The sequence below is a fragment of the Haemaphysalis longicornis genome, unplaced genomic scaffold, assembly GCF_048455015.1.
Source record: "Haemaphysalis longicornis isolate Haplotype H1 unplaced genomic scaffold, Haemaphysalis longicornis Haplotype H1 scaffold_3, whole genome shotgun sequence".
NCBI lineage: Eukaryota > Metazoa > Arthropoda > Arachnida > Ixodida > Ixodidae > Haemaphysalis > Haemaphysalis longicornis.
This window is the reverse complement of record NW_027526335.1, coordinates 17008668-17030999: the sequence shown is the minus strand read 5'-3', so window position 1 is coordinate 17030999 and position 22332 is coordinate 17008668. Positions and strand designations below refer to the sequence as shown.

Here is a 22332-nt window from a genome sequence, read left to right as displayed (position 1 = left end):
GTACACTTGCAATATAAACACACAAAATCTAGTGCAGCTTCTTGGCAACCAGTTGGTCGTTAAAAACGCTGCTAATAGCCTGTCATTGGAGCCCATCATTTTCTCGTGAAAACTAAGCAGCAGTATTTTTTGTCACCAGTGACGAGTGTGGAGACCTGCGTATTTCTGAAAGACCGTTCAAGTATTTTCGTCAGCTAGAATGGCAATGTATTAACTATTAAAAAGCGTACTCAGGACACCCTTCCAGCAATAGGTGATCTTATTGGCTAGCAAGCGATGTAAAGGTGGTCTATACGATAGCCTTGAAATGCACAGATATGAGAGAGAGAGAGAGAGAGAGAGAGAGAGAGAGAGAGAGAGAGAGAGAGAGAGAGAGAGAGAGAGAGAGAGAGAGAGAGAGAGAGAGAGAGAGAGAGAGAGCTCTTTATTAAATACGGAAATGCAGAGAGCTTTGACACCATGCGTTCGTCGACATGCTACTCTACAGGGCAGGGAATGGGGAAAAGATAGTAGGTTTGTAAAAAGAAGGTTAGAAGAGGAAGGGGACAAAAGATATAGGGTCATATAAAGGAGCATTGGATGTAGCGTGAACTGTGCGCACTAAAGGGACCTATAATGTCTCAGCGACGCCAGTATCTTTAAAGTACTCAAATAATGCGTCCACGATTTTCTTTTAAGAGGAGGGAGAATGCCATAGTCCAGATATCTGGCTTTGCGTAATGGGTCAAGGGTGGAGAAATTTCATTTTCTGCTGTAAACGGCTCCTTGCATCGGTGTAACCGGAGCACTCAAGTAGGGCTTGTTATATCCGCAGTTTTTCTCCTTACTTTATGTATGTATCCAGCCGTATGTAAGGGTTAACATATTTGTATTTTGTGCACAGCTTTCAAAATGCGCGCCCCGCGGTTATACATAAGTGGGGAATTAGTGTAGTCCCTGGCATTATACATTTTCTAGCATGATGTCAATTAACTCGATATTTAGATCTTCACTACGATGCGCCAATAACCGAATACTCAATGCTCTGCTTCGTTCTTTTAGAGCAATCTTTCGAATTTTCTGTGTTTTTCTTCTGCCTTCCAGCTCCTCCGACGTCTCCCTCGATCAAGGCCATGCCGCTCTCAGCTACGTCTCTATCAGTCCAGTGGGAAAGGGACCCAAAAGACAAGTCCTCAGTCACGGGTGAGTCTTGAATTGCAAAACTGTTTAAATAGTTCGCAGGTTCTATAAACTTTATCAGGAGGGCCCTGAATGGTATCCCGAATTCTCCGATTTTGCCCATGGCATCGCCGGAGTATTACCTAAGGAATGTGCTCCCGAAGATTGCTAAGGTAGTTACTATTGGCCGAGTTATCGTGAACTAAAACGTGCTACTTATACGGCCTCAGGCTTTCGCGGTTTTTTTTTTTAGGTTGCGAAGCTCTGTTTCTGCTACGACCTCGCCAGGTCGACGTAACACCACTTAGAGACACGTGTCAGAGCCCTTGTTGTTCTAGAATACAGGCAGTCATTAACTCCGCTCGGCAGTACGTCACTCATTTTTAGCACACGACGTGCATGCTCCGCGTGCAACTGTTTGCGTGAGTTCACACGCCTTCTCACATCCACCACGCTTGTGCCTGCGCGTACGTTTTACAGTAGGGGCACCCGATGTTTGGGGGCAAGAAAGGGGGGCCCAAACACAACCCGCTCGCCAACGACCAGTTATGGAGGATTCTCACTAACGACTTGCGGCCTACTTGAGTTTCTGGCATGCGGTGCTGTTGCAGCGAAATGGAGCCCCCGCGGCCAGTTCGAGTTGAGAACTTTAAAGGGGCACTGACACAAAAATTTTGCATCTTGTTTTTTTTGTTGCGATAAGTAGCTAGTGACCTACTTATAACCTGTAGAAACCTCATTTGCTTCAGCGTGCGACGGTTGTTTAATTAGAGGCATTTTCAATGCGGCCAGTCGCAGTTTCGGTTTCAGCGAGTGCCGCGAAACGATGGATTTTGTGGATTTTGTGTGAACAAAGCTGACCACGTGACCGTCGGAGGGATATCACAGAGCAGAGCTGCCGTAGCACTGTCGAATCCGCATCGACGGCAGTTTCTGCCAATGCCCCCACGACTGATCTCGTGAGGCGCTTAATTAAAAAGCGACCGTGGATGTGACGCAGGCGATGCGAGTGCAAATGCTACCGCGCTAAAGAACGACGCGCGACGCTCGAGATGGTGGTGCAAGACGCGCGTTGGGAGCAGCCGGCCGGTCGCCGGCCGGTCTGCCTACAGGTCCGCCTACAGATGTGTTCGGCTTACCACTGCGGCAGATATTCGAGTGCCGCTCTCGTAAGCGGTGCAGATGACAATTTTTAATGCAACCCGCCATCTCATCATTAACTCCTTTCTCATGTAAGCCACCATGGTCGGGACTTGGGGACAATTTCGTGCAGCGGTAACAAGCTATCTCTCGAGCTACCTGCGCCGGCCTGGGCCATGGCCCAGGCCGGCGCAGGTGCACTTCGCGGCCGTGGCCGCCGCCTGCACAGCGACCGTGCGGCTATTTCAGTGGGCTTTTCGTGCCTACGGCGCGTTTTCGCATCCAATGGTAATAAACAGTAATAGAAACAGAGTGCCTGGAATCGCTATAGAACTTTGGTCGCGGCCAGCTGCCCGATGAGCTGACGAAATCACAGTGCCTCCGCCGCCAACGATCGGGTCGTTCGTTCTCGAGAGCAGAAGCTCCGCCCTCCGGCCCTCCGATTGGAGCGGCGAGCCTGGCGAGCCGACGAAAAACGCCGGCAGTGCGGAAGCGGCAAACAGTAACTCGTGACGTGTTTGGACGTTGTTTATTTACCCAATATCCTCGGGATGTCGATTGCGCGTGGTCCTCGGCTGGCTGCTCGGTTGCGTTTCGCACACTTTAAAATTGTTTTTAAATATGTTCTAGGCTGTATTCGCCGCTGATATTTTGCAGATGATGTAAATGTGTTCCCACCAATCTATCTCCGAAGCTATCTCGCCTTCAAAATTTTGTGTCAGTGCCCCTTTAAGCTCAACGTCCCAACAGTTATGTGGTCATCCCTTTCACTAGTATCACGAATGACGATCCCTAGCGCAATTTTTCACCGCACTGCGATCCCCTTTCGCCATGAGTTCTATCCTGGCGAGCCACGACAAGTTGTCACTGCTGTGGTCTACGTCAATTCATTCGCGCACATCGCGCACATTCAATGCAGGCAGGAGCATGCGGTGTCGTGCGCGTCAAGCGTTCGTGGCTACAAAAAACGGTTCATGTTTTTCGGCGGTATCCGTTTCTCGTACACAACGATCTAAGTGAACAAACCAACCTGAGCTCGTGCTACGGGTAATGGGCATCGCCATTCCTTTCTACATTGATACACCGCACCGCACAGTCACTCGCGAAGGCGGAGAAAAGCCGACTCGAAGCTACCCGGACCGCTCGAAACACCAGCGTCTGAGTCGCTGAAGCTCTTAACGGGGCCAACCAAGCGGAACCGTAGTTTCTCAGCGGCTGCTGTATTACAGTGGCTGCGTCGCAGACACTGCAATCGCGGAAAGGATTTACAGGCCAAAAAGCAAGAACAGAAGATGCTTGTACAGCCCCTGCACTGCGCCTGCAGTGGTGCAATATTTGGTATACATATTACATTTTCGTGAACTCACGCTGCTGTGATTGTACGTAGGAAATCGCAACTTATAGACCATACTTAGGGCCCCTTTGACGTCACAATATAGCTCGGCACTTCTAATTGATTCAGCCCAGATTTTAAGACTGGAGTCAACTGAAACCAGGAACAGATTGAAAGAATCGGTAACTAGAAGGCAGACCACGTTCTTTTGATGATAGGCGTGGATGCATAACCCTAGTTCAAGATAAAAAGACTCGAATATTATTCGAAGGTAATTTTTATTCTGAGGGTAAATTTTAATTGAATAGAGAGTTTCCGATGAAAGTTTTGAGACTGGTAAAAAAATCAGTAACTTCGCTTCTGACAACTTTTCAATACTGACGGACTAACTTAACGAGATTACTCAGCACTGATTTGCATTGCATTGTGTGCCTCCACTGGTATAATTTACCATAAATTATCATAAATTATGATCGTATTTATCAGCCAATGCTGCGAATGTTTTGCTCGCTGGTATCAATTTACGGCTTCACTGCACCTTAAGCTTCTTTGCTCCCGAGCACCCATCGCAGGCAAGCCCCGGTGATGGCGCATACCGCAGGGAACCGACCACACGTTCCCTATAACGACCATTTGTGTACATGGACGCAATGATTTGTGTTGGTTCTGTTCCTTCGTTTTTAGAAGGCTTTGAGAAAACTGTGAAAAATCTTACCAAGCCCAGAGACAGGTTGACACCATTATATGAGCAACGTTTTTTCATCCGAACGGCAACATAACTTGTGTAGTCCCACTTTTCTGTTTCAAATTTAACGCCTGTGCGCAGAACAACGTAAACAAATGCAAAAAATAGGCATCACACTGTGGGCGCTATGTACCGCTGTCACGTGGTACACCAAAACCGGCTTTCAGCGAAATAGGATAAAACGTTTTTGTTCTTCAAACGATCCCTCTCATTCTGTAAAAATTTAGCGGTGTAGACTTCCTCATTATACCATCCCAGTTTTAGTACCTTTCAGGGGTAACTAAAAATATTTTTTTTAAATCTGATAAGTTATGGTAACATCAAAATATCTCAGGGGTGCGCCATAAAACTTGTCGAAGAGGTTTCCGTGGAAGTCGTTAACACACATGGCGGAAATGCTCCTTCCTTTCTTTTTATAACGCGCGTATTTTCTCAGCTAAAAAAATGTGATGACTCTTCGTTAATTCGCCCCTGCCTGAGACGATCAACAAGGACGTGCTATCAGCGCGGAAAAGGCTAACACCCGGGGCTTGTTGACCTTCTCATTAGCACCCTGAAGGAACTGGTTATTAATCACGAGATGAGAAGCAGCACATTTGACAGCCTGTTTGAGTACGCTTGCTATTTTTTTTTTCTTCTGAGCCTTAGCGGCTAAAACGAATGAAAAAATGAAAACGACTGCTTCGTACTCGGCATTACAAAAGCACCCCCCTTGCATAATCTGAGCACTTCGAGAATCAGCCGAGGGTATTCGCAAACATTGCTGCCGAGAAAGCATGAAAAGCTATTTGTCATCATTAGCACTTGAGCTAATTTGTTTGCGTCTGGGAAAGGATAAATGCGAGAGCTGCTCGATGGCATCTGTCATTAATGGCACCTCGAAAACTTAAATTAGCGTCCGCGTTGCTGCATTACCTTATCTAAACTTCACTGAAATCGTGGGAAGGAGGCTGGGGAGGGTACAATTTTATAAGAGCGTATTGATACTATCATCCACTGAGATTAAGTATTTTTGGCTTGAAAACTTCTTGAATCGATAGGACAAGAAATATAACAATAAATTGAGTCCGCATTTTTTTACCTTTATTTTTGTTGTTAACTTCGCTTCAAAATTGACGCTTAAAATTACAAATATGGCTTGCCACTCGTGTTCTCACTGTTCTTCTTTCCTGTTTTTTGTAAAAAAACTCGGCGTGACGTACAGCCTACGAGGTAGTGTTGGTCTGCTATTGAAGGGCGGTTAAGTTGCTGTCTTTCCTGGCAGAATTTCAACGCAGCAAAATAGAATAAAATATCTGTATGTCTTTATCTTTTATTCTCGTCACCTGGGGCCGTAATTATTCTAGAGTCCTTCAGTGAGGCACGCCTGATGTAAAATGTGTTTGCTTCACCCGGATTGCTTTTTTTTCGCGGTTTTTATTTCTTATACTCCAACAACATGCAGGTTTTATCTTGATGTGGTTATCTCTCAACAACACCATTCCCCCTGGACAGAAAAGGAATCCGAGGTTGATGCAACCTTAACGTTGGAGGGCTCGGCACTATAAGCACAAGCAAGATGAGTTAGAGTCCCCGAGAACCGGCTGTAATCGCACGGCTGCATGGTTTACTTTATGTCTGCACTGATTTTCACTGAGTGTGAGATCATCGCTTTGAAATCACGCATGCGTTTTCGTTGAATAGATTTGTAACAGGGGACATGCATCTCCCGCTGGCGTACATGCCGCCTGTGGAGCGCGCTTCTCCTTCGACGACTGTGCGTGAGGGAAAGCCGACGGCGCGCAGGAGCCCGCGTGTTCAGTGTACTGAACATGCATTCGTATACTGAGTCTTTGCGGATGCCGCCTTTCAAAGTAGGAGAAACCTTTGAAAAATACAAGACTTCTAAAACGTAAAAAATGGACAGGGTGGTGTTATAAAAGTGGCAAAACATGTAGGCGGTTAAGACGTCACAAAAGAGCGGGGGGATCGACCCCTAACCAGAGTCGTCGTAAGAGAGACATCTATTTATCTATTTGCTAAGCCTCGTCTATCGTCACTTTCTCGTAAGACGCTTGGAACTAGGTGAGGTAGAGGCCGATAGCCAATAAAGCCCTGACCAAGTATTGCGCAACTGGCTCTAAGTAAACTAATTTACGCGCCATAAAGTTGCGGCTACGGACGTGCGCCGAGTTCTTCTGTGGTGCGAAGCCAGTAATTCGTGCCGTCGCGCCTAGCGAAGTTTTCCTGAAGCGCGAATTTGTCTCGTTACCCACCGGAATCTTGCTAAGGTTCTACTATGTGCTGGGAAATCAAAACTACAACCCACAAAACATTCACAGTGAGAACAGACAAAAATGCCTACCGTAAAGTTCGGAGAGAACGCGCTACCTCCGAAACATCCCCCCCCTCCCCCCCCTTTAGGGGTGAAATATTCAATTTACTAAAAGACCCAACAGATCTCCCACCCCTAAAATCGCGTTAACTTCGGCGCATTGGAAAGCCCGGGGAGCTTTCCCCGCGAAAATGTCCCGCGACCGCCAACTACACGAGCTCTCGATTTTTAACAAGAGAGACACAACCTATCAGGATTTTTTACCTGATATCTCTGCAGTTTTGGTTGACGGTGCTGCCACTCTTTTGTACTTTTTCGCAACTGACTTGAAAGTTAGCCCATTCCGTATTTTTTACTTGATATCTCTGTAGTTTGGGTGGGCGTTCTTTCGGAATTTACGGTAATACGTAACTTCCAATAAAAGCATTCAAGAATGGCAATGTTTGCAGTCCTCCTTCGAGCGAGCAAATACTGAACGCTGCGCCGTTTGTAATCACGGATACAAAGACATTCCTTGTCATTTGAGATTTAAGCTTGGTTTCGGGCATGGCAGCAACGTATGACGTTATAGCGAGTGTCTGGAACATTTCCGATCAGCCGTGAGGCGTGATCTTAAAACTTCTGCAGTTCCTCCTAATGTGGTCGAGGTTGAATTTCATAAAATTGTTCAAAGCAATGTAAAATAACTTTGTCTCTGCTCCGCAACCGCGTGGCGCCCCTCCACAGCAGCTGTGATAGCCATGCAGACAGAGGCGGCTCAGCTGCGCCGCCGAATCAATATTTCCCAGAGCGTACGAGCAAACAATTTTTGCTTCGGCACGGTCCCCGTTAGAATGCATTTTCGTACATTCGAGCCCCGCCAACATGCGCCGAACGATGCCTCCCCCCCAGATGATAGGCTTCTCGTGCGGGCCACCTCTTTCTCCAAGGGGCCGTCTCACAGCCCTTTTCTATTTCGCCCTTTCTTCCTGCCGCACGCGCGTCGCTCGGGCGTAAGGAAGGCGTGGGCGCCGTCCGCGGGGAACAGGGAGACGAGGAACCACACGGCGTTGACAAAGGCCCGGCGGCCCTGTGCGCTCTGGTGGCGCGCCTGCTCGCTCCCCGGGCTGGCCGCGCCGTGCAAACAGAGATGGCCGCCGTCCCGCCTAGTTTTCGTCTACTCGGCTGCGCAAACCTCGGCGTGTGCAAACACGAGTCGCGTGTCGCGCTCCGAGCTCGAACGCGAGCGGCTCCGCTGAGCGATGTCTTCATCGGGTATCGCTCGCAGCCCAAGCTCGTTCCGGCGTCGGGAAGCCCAGCCCTGCAGCGCACGCTTCTGGCCTGGCTTTCCCGGGTTCCCGCTTTTAGGCTGCGTCTGTGCTAGTTTATTGTAGAATAAAAGGCCGACTGCTGCGGAGGGGCTGTTCATGGCGGAGAATTGTCGAAGAAAACGAATTGGGAGGCAAGCGAGGTGCGCGCTTTCATGATCACTTCTGCAGGAAAGAGAGCATGAGCGTGATTTGTTTTCTAGAAATGTGCCGCAGCGTTGCGTGGTCTGCGTGTGAGTGTAGCACTGAATGCAGACGTTAATTCTCTAAGATTTATTTACTTCACTCAGACGCCAGCTTCTACACCCCGTGGCAAGGCGCTACTTTTGGCTATGAATGAGATACCTGCGTGCTTGCTGCCCCCTCTCAGTTATGCTTGGGGATTAGACGGTAAATATTATAATGCGTCTTGTAGTTTACTTCGACTGAAAACATAACAGGGAGGGTATATCCCCTCTAATTGTCTTTAAAGGGACCCTGAAATACTTTCGATAAACGCTTTCACTCTTGCCTTCGCGTCTGGAACTACCGTGACAGCGATAGTTATCGCCAGCACGGAGCGGCACTACGTGGTTTGCTCGTCGCAGCAGATACGCCTTCCGTTTCTGCTTTGTTTTTGTGGCTTTATTTTTAAAGTTGCTATCGAGAAGCCTACGTTGCTGCAACTGAACGAAAACCGGCCAACAGCCACTACGTGGCCTCAGTGACGTAATTCGGGCCGTCGAAGAACGTCAAGACGAGGAAAGAAAGAAAAATCTTTTGAGCGAGTTTACAAGGTATCTGATGAGCATAGAGCAGTAATTTTTTGGCTGAGGTATATACTTTGCGACCCCCTAATCTAAGTACTGGGTGTGTTGGGTGACTCCGCTCTGCAAGCATTTAGGATTTCAAAAAAAAAGTTGAAGAAAGTGTTGCAGGGTCCCTTTAAAGGCGAAGCATTCTTGGTCTGGGGAGAATTTCTCACGATTACCATGCAGGCATCTACAGATAATGATCCCTTGATCCTCAGTGTAAAGAAATTTCGAGATGCGAGTTCTTCGCGGCCATGTCACACCTTGTAATGTGCTGCAACTTCTTTACAGGCAGGTCGGTGGCAGATTTCATGGCGTGAAAAGCAGGTACTCTCGTACCCAGTCAGTCAGACACCGCAAAGTGGTGACGCCGCCCACTCACGACAAGTTAAACAAAAGCTGCACTACACTTTGTGCTCGGCTGCCCTGAATCCGGCTGCCACTCTGGCGCCCCCTATTGAATACCCAAGGCCACAGGCACATTTTTACGACTGAGTAAACCACCCCCTTGTGGTCTCAAGAGCAACCAAAAAAGTAACAGCACGATTCTGTGTACTAAACAAGCATTATTTATTCTACGTGGGAACTATTCCAGCAGCAGCAGATGTTACGTACATAAATTATACTTATGTCTGCTTCTACTCTCCTTACGCCTGCATTAAAGATGGATTATTCAATCAAACTACTGCCAACATTACCCGCTCTACGAAACAAAGCAGCTTAATTCGTTATTTTTTTTTCTCAAAGTCTTTTACCACTCCCCATACGAACGGCTCTTTGAGACGTAAGACAGTAATCACGAAATAGTTGCAGGGCCCGCTGTTTGCATTTATTTCCCCGTGGAACTTTCCCAACCCAATTTTGGCGAGCTAGGCGTATTTTTCGGCAGTGAATATCGGCAGTGTAGCCCACCTAATGCAACTATGCACGAAATCGGTGTACAGCGACGGCGCGCAATCCCCAGACGCGCTTCGAGGGCACTGCCGAGTGTCCGTGTTGCGCGATCGTTCTCTGGGGGAGAGTGGAAATGCGGCTGCGCCTCCCTCCGCGTCCCCATTTACTGCGTCGTGCCGCGTGGTTCCCTGCCGCGGTGCACTCATGCGCCGGCCGGCCGCTGTTTCTGACAGAGTACGTGCTCCACTACGGCGCCGAGAATGGCGACTGGAAGAAGCTGCCCCTCAATTCGACCAGGCAGACGTTCGTGCTGGACGGCCTCAAGTGCGGCACGACGTACCGCCTCTACATGACCGCTTCCAACAGCCTCGGCACCGGAGAGCCGGGGGAAGAGGTCGTCGTACGCACCAAGGGGGCCGGTGAGCGCCGTGCTAGTTCATGCGCGCTCGTGCGTGTGTGCGTGTGCGTGCGTGTGCGTGTGTGCGTGAGTGTGCTTGTGCGTGTGCGTGTGCGTGTGTGTGTGTGCGTGTGCGTAGGTGTATTTCCTTATGCCCGTTTTCTTCCAATTCGTTTCTCCCAACAAAAGCGGCCACCTCGTGGAAGATCGACGCTTTCTTGCTTTTTCTCTCTGTCCCTTTTTTTTCCCTATTTGCTAGGTGTCGTCCACTCAAGTAGATATTAACTTTTCGTTCTTTTAACAGAATTTAGTTTTATTTGGTTATCTAAGACATCATATGCAGATATCTCACTCGTTTCACTTATTGTGGAATGAAATACGGCAACCTTAACAACATAACTGCAATATCCGACAATCTTTTCCCGCGCACACACGTACTCCACGCCAAGGAAATTAAAGAAAGTAGTCAGAGATAAATATTGCCTGTAGTTTTTTATGCAATTTGTGTTCCAATATAATTTCTCAACCCTTGAGGCACACTTACTGCTGTCGCCCTTCGTGCCTTTCCAGTTTTGCGTACAGTCTGTCATGCCTGGTAGTCTTCTGCTCCTCCCTAAAGCAGCCGACTCATTTGATATTCTGTAGTGGTATCCACCTTTAAACAAGACTTTTTTTTTTCGTCGCTTTCTCACCATGTTTCAGTTCTGTATTTCTTGATGTCCTTGTACTTAAAATTGTTTTGACGGCTTTTTATTTCCCTGTAGTTATCAAGCGCTCGCATGCGAGACTCTAGCAACAACTCACTTTGTCGCTTCCTTCTCTGCTTATTCCATGATTTCGATCCCTCTTAGGCCACCCCATTCTTCCCTATCCCTTTTTGCTCTCACCTCATCAATTTGCTGTTTTTTTTTTCCATACTGCCACATTTCCTTTCTGGAGCTCGCGAGCGCTCCGGCATCCACTCACCACACCTGCGCGCCTTCAGCTGGCATCATTAACTCCGCACCGCCTCGTGTTGCAACGCGGCGTTCCGTGCCGGAAAACACCACCTCGCTGCGGGCTGACCACTTCTTGATGAATGGTGGCCACGTGCAACTTGCGCCTGGGTGGATAAACTAGTTGTTTTCATGCGCAAGTGCTTTCGGGCGCCTGAGACCTGCCTGCGCTACCGGCAGGGCGCGCGTAATCTGCGTTTGACATAAAAAATGGGGAATGAAAGTTCCGAAAGGTCGTTATGCGTGAAGAAGTATACTTTGTGCAAATGTAGCTGTTTTCGGGCTTGTTATGTTCACAGGGAAAGTAGGATTGATGAGTTTCATGATTTAGGTCTTTACAAAAAAGCTATGCTTGAAACACGTAGTATCTGAAAATTTTAACAATCGCGTTTTTGGAAGCAAGTGGGCGTGACGGGAACTAATAGCTGGAGCATTATACAGGCCTCTTGGTGGCAGGAGCTCACGGCACCTAGAAACATCGTGTGAGGCATTCAGATGCGGTAAAGGTTCACTTTAAGGATTTGACGCAACAGATAGAAAAATTGCTCCGACACAGACACCTCATGGCTTTCTTTTTCGCAGAAAGGTAAGGCTCCATCTGGTTGCTCTATGCTAATAAAACCATGATTTTGCGTTCAACTGAAAGCATGCCATTTTATAGTAAAGGTCGCGGGTCGGTTCTTCGTTCACGTTATTGCTTTCGTGAATAAATAGAAGCGGCGACCTCTTCGCTAAGCCATCAACCAAATTAATCAAACTTGGAATTAGCGCTTTCAGGCTTATATGTTCTTCTTCTCCTTTTATTTATTGTTAACTAAACCTCCGAAGCAGACTGTGCGTCAATGAAAAATACAAATTTTTCACGGGTTCGAAATGTAAAGCATTTATTTTCAGTTTGTTAGGCTATGACCAGACTACCGACGCAAAAGCCATATCGTGATTTATGGATTTAAAAAAAAACGGTGTGTCCCGCAGTTTGGTTGGCTAAGACGTGAAATTACGTGATTATTTAAAGTTATTACGACAGTTGCGGCAACAGTCTGAACCCGGCCTTATGCGCTGTGTATAAACGTCACGGGCGCAAGCGCTAGGCTACATTGACACCTGACCAAATTGCATATTCGCGTGGTAGCCTATTCAAACCAGCTAGTTCCTCATCTGGTTTGAAAATTATGCTAGGCATGCAAACGTCTCATGAGACGTCAGAAACTACAAACTCCAGCTATGGTCCTATCTGTAAAACATGAACTTTTATGCTGAAAGTGCGCATGGCGCCAAGGATGGTGCGCATATTTCAAGGAACAATTCGCAGTCGCCATGCTGTGCCTGACAGAGTCGTGGTCGCTCTCTTTGGCTGCGGGTGCTTGCAGCTCCCATTTCGCCGCCAGTGGACAAGTTCGTGACGAGCAACGCGACCAGCGCCACGCTGCACCTGGGCGCATGGTCGACGGGCGGCTGTCCCGTGACGCGCTTCGCCGTCCAGTACCGGCTCAAGTTCCACCCGGCGTGGCTGCCGCTGGCCGACGCCCTAAGTCCCCGGCGCCAGCAGTATGTGCTCGCCGACCTGGTGCCCGGTCGCCAGTACCAGGTCCAGGTGGTCGCCCACAGCGAGGCGGGCGCCACGCAAGCAGACTTCGAGTTCCACACGCTGGCCCTGTCGGCCGCCGGTGGGTGAACGAGACGCCCGTTCCCGCATCCGACGGGAACGTCGCCGCCATCATACTGTCCGTTTTATTACTTAGCTTGCCCATTTTATTATCCATTGCTCCCTCAGTCCTCCCCCTCCGCTTCAAAAGGTTTCCCGCAATCGATGTTTGAAGATATTTCTTTTCGTACCGCACAGCCCGGTATATATGTCTGGCATTAGCCCCCCATCCCTTCATTTAGCATGCGTACTCCCCAAAATGAAGTTTACCTTCCTTTCCGAAAGGAGCTAAGTGCCTACAGTTCAATCAACGCGGTCAGCAAACAAGCGAAAATCGCGGGCCATCTTTACTAACGTGAAACCTGGAAAGGGGCGAAGCACGTGTACAAGTGTATTCTTGGTGCCTTGACTTTTTTTCCAACGAAGATAAAACCGTTGGGGTATGAAACTGTTGGGGTATGAAACCGTTGGGGTCGAGGTATGCAGCTTTGCCATAAAAGTCTCTTGTTTTTGAAGCACGATGCTCTCTAGCGAGAGGCATAAACGAGTGACCCGGTGTTTTTTTTAGTACGCGTTACGAAGCGATCCAGCGCAAGGCGTGAACGAGTGTCCCGGTGTTTTTTTTTTTTTTTAGAACGCTTTCCGTTCTGGCGCGAGGCGTAAACGAGTTTCCAGGGTTTTTAGACGCGTGAGTACATGAGACGACAATTACGACGACGACAGGAGACGCCAACAGCCCGAGCCTATACGATGCTTCGACGCTAAAAAGCGTCATTCCTTGGACGACGCGCGTAATACTTAATAATTTTTTTTCAACCACCCACAGAATGGTTATGTGCCACGTTGTGGTGCTACTGGGTATGGATACGAAAGCCATATTGCCACACGGGTGAAACGCTTTTGAGCAGTGTCCTGTATATGTATTAATTGTACAGGGAGCTATGCGAGGCTATGAATGCGGTGTTGCGGGTGTCCATCGTGTTTTAGCGTAAGCACATCGCCATTAGTTTTCCCACAGGCGCTATCGAAGGGGGCGACAGCCGAAAAGGTTTCTTTGGTTCCACAGTAAACAAGGTACTGCTACGACAAAGGACTAAGCGAAGACGGGACAAGCACTTCGCCTTGGCTTCGACTCGTCCTTTGTCGTTACTGCGCTACTGTGCGGCGATGAACTAACAGCCCCAAACTTTTTTTTTTCTTTCTGATGTTCTTTTGTTAAGCCTGGCTCTACGGCCGCTACAGCCGCTGCCTCGACAGATGCGACTCATCTGGTCCTCCACGTGACTTTGCGCATGCTCAGACGTTGCGTAGAAATAGAAGTGCGCTTGTATTTTTTTTTAATTCCTTGCGTGCTTGGTGGCGTATTTTTATTGCCATATTTGGTCACAGCGACTCAGTCGCCTTTTGCCGTAAATAGACCTATAGGGCTTCTGCTTTCAAAGAAGAACCAAACTTCATTTTCTGTTTTCTTTTTTCTTTTACCGGGTATCGTACCGGCGCAGTGGCGACACTGATCCCGACGGCAATCCAGGACCAAGCGACACTGCCCCTGCACAAGAACGTGGCCGTGGTGGCCCCCCTGGCAGTGTCAGCCATACTGGTGGCCGTTGCCGTCCTCACTGTTTACATATGCCTGAAGAGGAACAGTTCGCGCTGCAGCAGTCCCAGCGCCAACGGTGAGCGCCACTCTTCGTCGCCTTGTATAGCTCTCTGGCAATTTGTGGTTTTCTGACTTCAGTAACGGACCGGCTAACAGGTTGGGGGAAACGCTCAGTACGAACGATAATTAGAAACCCATGCAAATCACAGCGAGCTAATTACGCCTGGCATGAAGATTCGCGGCTGCGTATGATTCGTGATGTTCGAACGAAGCAGTTCGAAATATGTGCGGAGCGAGAAGCTCAGAAGTATAGCTAAGTCTATCGATTATCGCATCGTCCGTGAACTGCCGAGACGCGATCCGGTGATCGATTTTCCCCTGTGTTCCGAAGAGACTTCCGCGCCGAGGGCAGTCCTCAGATCGCCCGCGGACGGTCCAGGACTGGTAAAATCGAGGAGGCCCATTACGACATCAGCTTTGAAAAAGCGTAGTAATTCCTTTGAAGTATTCCTGCCAATATTTTATACCAAGGTTACATGTCGCTTGATATTGTGCAACTATAAATGAGCCAAATAACAAGAACCAGTAGCAACGTTAGTTAGTTCTGGAGGCATATTGATTCTACATGCTCGTAAAGGCCGATAACCATAGTTTTCGCGTAATGGTAACAGTTTCGACATCAATATGGGGAAGTTAGCCATGGCGTAGCTTACGGGCTTTACTGGCTTCATAATGCCATTCGCTCTTGTTTTCTCGGAATTGTGAGCAGGCGTGCTTTTTTATTAGCCCAACAGTTTGTTCCCGCAACGCTTGTCACCGGCTACGTATAAAAAAAGGATAGACATTAGTGATAGTCAAAAAGAAGTTTATTTACGATTCGGGCGCAGAATGGCAAGCCGTTGAAACACGGTTGTTTCCGAAGAAATCTTTGGCAAGTACAAAAGTTGGTCCTGCCCTACTATAAGATGGTGTACCCTTTAATTCTTGCGCCATTGCAGTTTACAGACACAAAATGCGTCTCTTTTCTAACCTTCTTTCCGTCTGTACAGGGCGGTGCGACGATAATTGGAACACTTTCAAAGTTTTTTCTGAGCGAACCACCGCTCTGTTCGCGCTCAAACTTCACACGAAGGTCTCATTTTGTGGTCTATTTTGTTTGACACCGGGAACAACGACGGTACTCATCTGTGTATTCTGAAAATAAAGAAAAACGATTTTCGCCAGTGGGAAAATGGCGGCTGATTTGGACGTTGGAGCTAGCGCAAGTTGATGTTGGAACGACGGCGCCACCTGGGATATGCAGAGCGAAACGCACGTCTGGGATTCACGGCAGGAAAGATCCAAATGGTGTAGCAGACGGCCAGAAAATGTGAAAGCGGGTTTTCTGTTCGTCTGCCAGCCCATTTGGTTCCTTCCTACGTGCATTTTTTGATCGTCTGCAGCACTATTTGGCTCCTTCCTGCCGTGAATTCCAAACATGCGTTTCGCTCTGCATACCCTAGGTGGCGGCATCGTTCCAAGATAAGCTTGCACTGGCTCGCACGTCCAAATAGGTCGCAATTTTCCCATAGGCGAAAATCGTTTTTATTTATTTTCAGAATAAGCAGGTAAGTACCGTCGTTGTTCCCGGTGTCAAACAAAATACACCACAAAATGAGACCTTCGTGTGAAGTTTGAGCGCGAAAAGAGCTGCGGTTTGCTCAGGAAAATTTTTGAAAGTGTTCCAATTATCGTCGCACCACCCTGTATGAGACCCTCGACCTAGGTACATGGCCGAGTAGAAAGGCAACGCTTCTAAGACACTACTGCGGCGTAGGCTGCAGCTTTCCCTTTATTCGGCGCCGATGTGGTTCCTCCCTTTCCTTCCGGCTTCGTGCGGCAGGGGGCACCCACCCGCGGAAGCTGTACCTGGACGACGCGGTGATTCTGTCCGAGTTCAGCCAGAAGCAGGCCACCCTCAAGGACACCGTGGCACGGTCCAGCTACTACGCTTCGCCGGCACAGAAGCCGCTACCGGTGGCCTCCAAAAACGACAGTGAGAAAAGGCCAAATCTATACTACTAACTACAAAATATAAGAAGTCCCTGATGTTTTTCCAACTTTTAGAATATGTGCAATTTCTAAGTAGCATTGCGCGTGGAAGGTATTCATGCGCATTGAGAACAGTTTTATTTGAAACTTCCGGTAAAGTGTAATACGTTACAGCTGTCTTGCATGCACTTTATTAGGGGCGAAGCACCTTAAGGCCGAGGCTTGTCCGGCGTCCGGCGTCCGTGCTCACAGCACAGCACCGTGTAAATAGAAACATCTGTGAACAAAATATTCACAAAAGGTTAGAGAGAGAGAGAGAGAGAGAGAGAGAGAGAGAGAGAGAGAGAGAGAGAGAGAGAGAGAGAGAGAGAGAGACGCACAGCACCGTGTAAATCGAAACATGTGTGAACAAAAGGTTCACAAAAGGTTAACAAGAACAAAATAAAAGGTTCACAAAAGGGTAGAGAGGGAGATAGTGCTCCTGGAGAGACGTGCTGCGCATGCGCGAGGAGCATTGGATAGGATTGGATCGGATTGAATTGAATTTGATTTGGATTAGATTGTATTGAAATGGATTGGGTTGGATTGGAATAAATTGAATTGGATTGGAAATCGTTTAAGCAGCAGTAAGCACTCTTACGGGTGATTTACGGTAAGAACGATCCCCAGTGCTTCGCCCACTCGTCGTAACTCACTTCGTGGAGATGCGTGAATTTTTGTAACCTTTCTTCGTGCGCATTTAAAGATGCCTTTTTTTTTTTTTTTGACAGAATCGCTGTTTTTCTTTTCCCGAACGTGCGCAGAGCAACTAAGAGAGCAGCATGGGTGTGAGAGCTACCAGACGGTTGAAACATCGTACTGTGAAGAACTGCATCAGACGGGCCGAAAATCGACCTCCGAGCAGTTCACAACCACAGGGGCGCCAACACCTCTTTCCCTCACTTTGGTGAGTCAGTGTTGTGTCGTAAATTAGACGTTGCGTCCCGTATAACCTCTGCAGGAGGTTTTCTACATGATGCAATTAGCCTCCTTGGCCTAAACTTCGCCCACTTGGCGGCCTGCCCCTGTCTCGTCCTTTACGTCGGGTCATCCATCGGCAAACGAAGCCTGGGCGAAAGTGTACTGGAAGGCAGGGTGGCCATCACGGTGGAGGGGAAGCATGCTTGGATGGAGAGAAGGTCATTCCACGCCGCTCCTCCAGAAAACATGCGAGCGGTTAAGGCAGACCGCTCGTGCGGCCTTCCCGCAGACGCCCAGATAATCGACAAGCTGGCGTACCTTCACATTAGAAAATCTGCAATTGAAAACCCCACAGGAATGGCGTAACAAACAATTTGCGCTACTTCTTCTTCGAACTATTTCTGAAGCAACAGTCTTTTCAATAGGAAAATGATCATACAGTTCCTTAATGTTTGGCTCTGGACGTGAACCAGACAGCTTTCTGCAAAATTTGTACGTAGGCTGAGAGCAGCCAGCGTTGCAAGCTCTGCACAAAAACCAGCAGGACGCGAGCTAGCGGAAAACGTGGCGCAAGAAAAGGATAACCTAGGACCCTTCCTAGGGCAGCGGTGCCACGTTTGTTACAAGTTGCACAAATGCACGCTTGCCCCTACAGGCCTATAACGAGTCGTGCTCCGCCGATGAAACATTTTTCCCTGTCGGGGAGCACGAGGAACGCCAGTTAATTAAGCCGATGTCCGAGCGTTGACCCACCCTCCGCAGTCGGCGCGCCAGTCAGCATGGGTGGCAAGAACGCATTGCTCGGCGGAAAGCGGGAAACGGGGGCAACGGCTCTCGTCCCGATGCCGTCCCCGGCACGGCTTCTAATTGCGATGCATGTCGGCTGTCTTTGCAGACTGGCTGCCCCATAACTCCCCGGGCGACCCTGTCCAACGTGCGGGCATCCGTCAGTGCCGCCGGTGAGTTCCGTGGGCGTTTATCCCGCGTCCAATTTCCACCCCCTCTACAACCAACCTCTCCTGCCGCAAACGCCACCCCGCTGAGAATGTCTGCGCATTGTATCAGAGCGAATGGGGCGGTAGATCAGATTTCTCCTTCTAGGCGTTTGTTTGGTCCTAATCACCTATGCTGGAGTAACCTAAGTGAGTTAATCAATGGCTCAAACTGAAAAACCTGGCCCTTTAGGCAATCGAATTGTAAGCATTGCTATTTGGATAATGTGACCCGCTTGTCTCGCTCCATGTCGTACCAACTTCCGGGAACTGCGGCGAATAATCCTCACGCGTCCCAGTAATTTCCGCGTGATAAGAAAAGGGAGAAAGCAAATAAGCACGAGAGTTGAACGCCAGAAGTTACGATTGTGTTCGAAAGTGCGTCATCGATCGCGCTTAGCGTGTTCCAAGAAGAATAACTCACACTAAATATCTGGTACTGTGCAGTGGACTTGTTAGATTGCTTTTGCGTGAGCTTTCGGCGGTGGTACCCAGTAGGTTTTACTGCATAGAAAAAGAATGATAACGCCTTGTGACAAGGCAGTGCTGTTCACCCAGCGTTAAAGTTAAAAATGCACGCAACAAACGATGCGCACTTTTCCTGTATTCTTTTCGCAAATGTAAAGCGCCCGCCCGAACAGCACCGTTAGCATTGCTCTCAGTCACGTAAAATAAGGTGTTTACTTCTAAAAGTAAAAAGGGACTCTGCAACAGTGCTTCCAGACGCTTCGCGTTTGGAAGCCCTGTGAAAGCTATAGTTATCGCCAGCTCTGAGCGGCACTCCGTGATTTGATCGTCGCAGCAGATCCGCCTTGCCTTTCTGTTTTGCTTTTGTAGCTTTTTTAAACAGCGAGTAGTAACAACATTATTTTGCCCAAAAGTTGTGGTGATTGCACCACTGAGTTGTTCACTCAGTAACAACGGTGTTATTGGCCGTAGTTCCCGCGTTGCCCCGAGTGCAAACTAATTTAAGAAAATTGGCCAAGATTGGCGGAACAAAAAAATCACTCTGGCGTTCGCCGTAATCATGGCAACACTTGCTCGGAATGAGAAAACAACGCTATAGCGTACGCCTCTCGTTTGTTCGTCCTCGTGTCGTCGTCCGCATGCACTCGGTACCGTAGAAGAGCCCTCGCGCGCGGCAGCGTCTAAAAGACACCCTGCTTGTGACAGCTTAATCCACTTCCACATTCTCTAGAACCCATTATGGATGAGTGAAGACATGGCTTTGAGTGTGCCACTTCTTCCCGAGACGACTTGCAGACCCCGCCACCGCTTCCTTGCGTCGATGACGAAGAGCTGGTGGAAGTCTACAATGCTGAGGATGACTTTGCATCCGCCATGCACTCGCCGCGAAGAAGACGACGACCTCTTCGATGCATCTGACGACGATTACTAGCACCGCAACTATTAAAATAAACAGTGATACTGAAGCTTAACTATGTGTCCGGCAATGCTCACCTACCTCACAGCTTCGCCATTCGAGTCTTGCGCGTGAGTGCAAGCTTCAATGAATTTTTTTTAACGTGGCTATCGAATGCGTTTATTACTGCAACTGAAAGAAAGACGCCCAATAGTTGCTATACCGCTGTAATGACGTCATTTGGGCGCTCGAGGAACTCCAAGACCAGAAAAGCGAAAAGAATCTTTTTAGCAAGTTTCTAAACTATCCGATGGTCATGGAGCGAAAATTTCTGGCGGATATACTTTGTGACACCCTATTCTAAGTACTGGTTGTGTTTGTTGACAACGTTCTGAAAGCTTTAAGGATTCGAAAAAAAAAAAAGTTGAGAAGAGTTTTTCAGGGTTCCTTAAGGATTCCTTGCTTAAGAACTGCTAACGGAATAAAGGCACGGTTGTCAAACAGCCAATTCTCTATTCTAAAGTTTTAGTGTAACAAAAGAGTGTGAGCAAAATATGACCAAAAACATTAGGCGTCTGCTCATGACCACGGTTCGAGCGAAGTGTGCATGCTCATCCCAAACAGCCGTTCACATACCAACAATTTACGTTACATAAAATGTAGGTTGCATGAAGCTTCCTACATGCAAACTGAGTCAAATCAAAGTCCAAAATTCACGCTTCCAAAGTCTGAAATTCAAACCGCCAAATTTCAAAGCCAAGGCCACTTCAACTCAGCCAAAGTCCAAAGCCAACGCCCGCGCAACGAACCCAAAGGAAATGCTGAGTGATCTGAACGGGATGATGCAACGTTCATCCTCATCAACGGTTCTATTATCATGCGAATGTGTCTCCCAGTGCATACCGCACGGTGGTTTGCGCGTATATACGCCTCATTGTGTACTTGTGCGGTACGATTGATGTGCCTTTGTGGAAACCCATAGTGTAAAGGCGGCTTTCCTGCAGTGCGTTTTGGCGCAACTACATCCTCGGGGCGTAGAGAGCTTCGCTTTAACATCGCCCGGTAAATTTCGTTGTATTGCGGTTCAGTACAGCAAACCGGGTTTTTATAGCAACTAGCTCTGCAAAGCAGTGAGAAGCTGGCGTCTGTAAGCCAGAGTTGTCATAAATTTGTATCACACTGGCCCATGGATATTCACATTTGCTGGTGCAGCTGTGCAGACGTACTGTGCAGATGCACTGCTCCTACTCTGCATACTGCAGATGGACGCGGACCGTTTCGTGGTTTACCGATGCTCTGCTCCCTGCGCAGATGGCCGGGTGAGCCACTCGGTGCTGCCGCAAGACAAGTACGCGGAGCACTACGGCAGCAACTCGAGTCAGTCTGGAGACAGCCTTGCGGGTGATCGATGCACCTCGTCAGGGAGTCTGCGGAGGCCCCAGCTACGGCGCTTCGAGTTCGTCAGCTAACGGACGCCACCGCAGCTGCTGGCTTCGACCAATGACATGAACTCGTGCACCCACGCTAAGGCACGGCCTGTGCAACGTTGCTTACGTGACTACTGTTGAAGTTGACAGCACTCGCTCGGTTTGGTGGACAAGCCAGATCACAGACACACCGTGCGTCGGCAGCTCATCTGGCATAATAGGCGAAGACTCCACATCCCGCATGTTGCAGACGTGGGTGCTTGTGATGACTGTGCAGCTTTGTTGACTGCTTCGGAGTTTACTTTGGTGCGGCCTTGGGCACCTTAGACACGCCATCCATGCGACGTATGGACGATCATCTTGGTCTCCTCGAATACGCACGTCCAGCGTATTGGTTTCATCGAGGACCAGCCAGTGAGACTAACACAGCCACTTGCAACGTGCGTGTAAGCTGTAATAGAAGGAAAATGTTAAAAGAAAGTAAACTAGCTGGTTCATTGCGAGTGACAGTTACTTGGATTCACGTACATTCATGGTAACGAAGATAAAGGGGAAGGCTTGCACTTCCGGTTTAAATCCGAAGGAGTGGAATGGTGAACACTGGGGACATGCAATGCTTGGCGTTAAGAGATAAACAACGTTTGGGTCCGTAGTGTTAAGAGACCATTTGTCTTTACGGTGGCGGTGGCTCCTCTCGCATCGTACATGCTGTGGTCTCGTGTATACTATGTGAGACGCGGAAGGAATGTGCTTTTCACCGCCAAAGAAGCCGACGACGCATACGCAGAGTAATCAATGTTACGTTTTTAATAAAGTGACCTAAACTGTTGTGAATAAAGAAATGAAAACGTGATAAGAGTCTGCTTCGCCTGTGTATTGTTGCGTAATTGTTTCTGGCAAAGTCATTTGCGGCTTCCGCAATATGGAGACCCCTGTGGTGGTCTCCATCAGAAATTTACAAGTGCAGGTAAGTGAGTCGTCCTTGAACTAAGCTTGTTGCCTTTAAAACTTGTCAGACCATCTGGTCTTGTAGTTTGAGGCCCAAAGTTAAGACAGGATTTCGGCATAAAGGGGAAATGCAGTTCCAGTAAAACGTCGTGATCAAAATTCGCCGTGTATCCGCTTGCTTTCTGCAAATTTCGTCGAAAGACTGTAGTCTTCCGCCACCCTTTCCACGCAAATTCCTCTGAGTTACCACTTTCACTTATCGCTCTCTTATTCTCCCGTATCGCACCTCCCA

General features: G+C 48.5%; 1 protein-coding gene across 1 annotated transcript in view; it reads left to right on the top strand.

The window, feature by feature from the left end:
* The window catches only part of LOC144174036 (cell adhesion molecule Dscam1-like), a 284742-nt gene extending 262804 nt beyond the window's left edge, over positions 1–21938 (top strand). The window contains exons 19-26 of the mRNA XM_077702435.1: positions 1084–1182; positions 9916–10101; positions 12445–12741; positions 14222–14395; positions 16202–16354; positions 17154–17296; positions 18206–18269; positions 20977–21938. Of these exons, the coding sequence (XP_077558561.1) occupies positions 1084–1182; positions 9916–10101; positions 12445–12741; positions 14222–14395; positions 16202–16354; positions 17154–17296; positions 18206–18269; positions 20977–21134 (1274 nt within the window). The 3' untranslated portion in view covers positions 21135–21938. The remainder of the gene's footprint in view (positions 1–1083; positions 1183–9915; positions 10102–12444; positions 12742–14221; positions 14396–16201; positions 16355–17153; positions 17297–18205; positions 18270–20976) is intronic.
* The last annotated feature ends 394 nt before the right edge of the window (positions 21939–22332 follow it).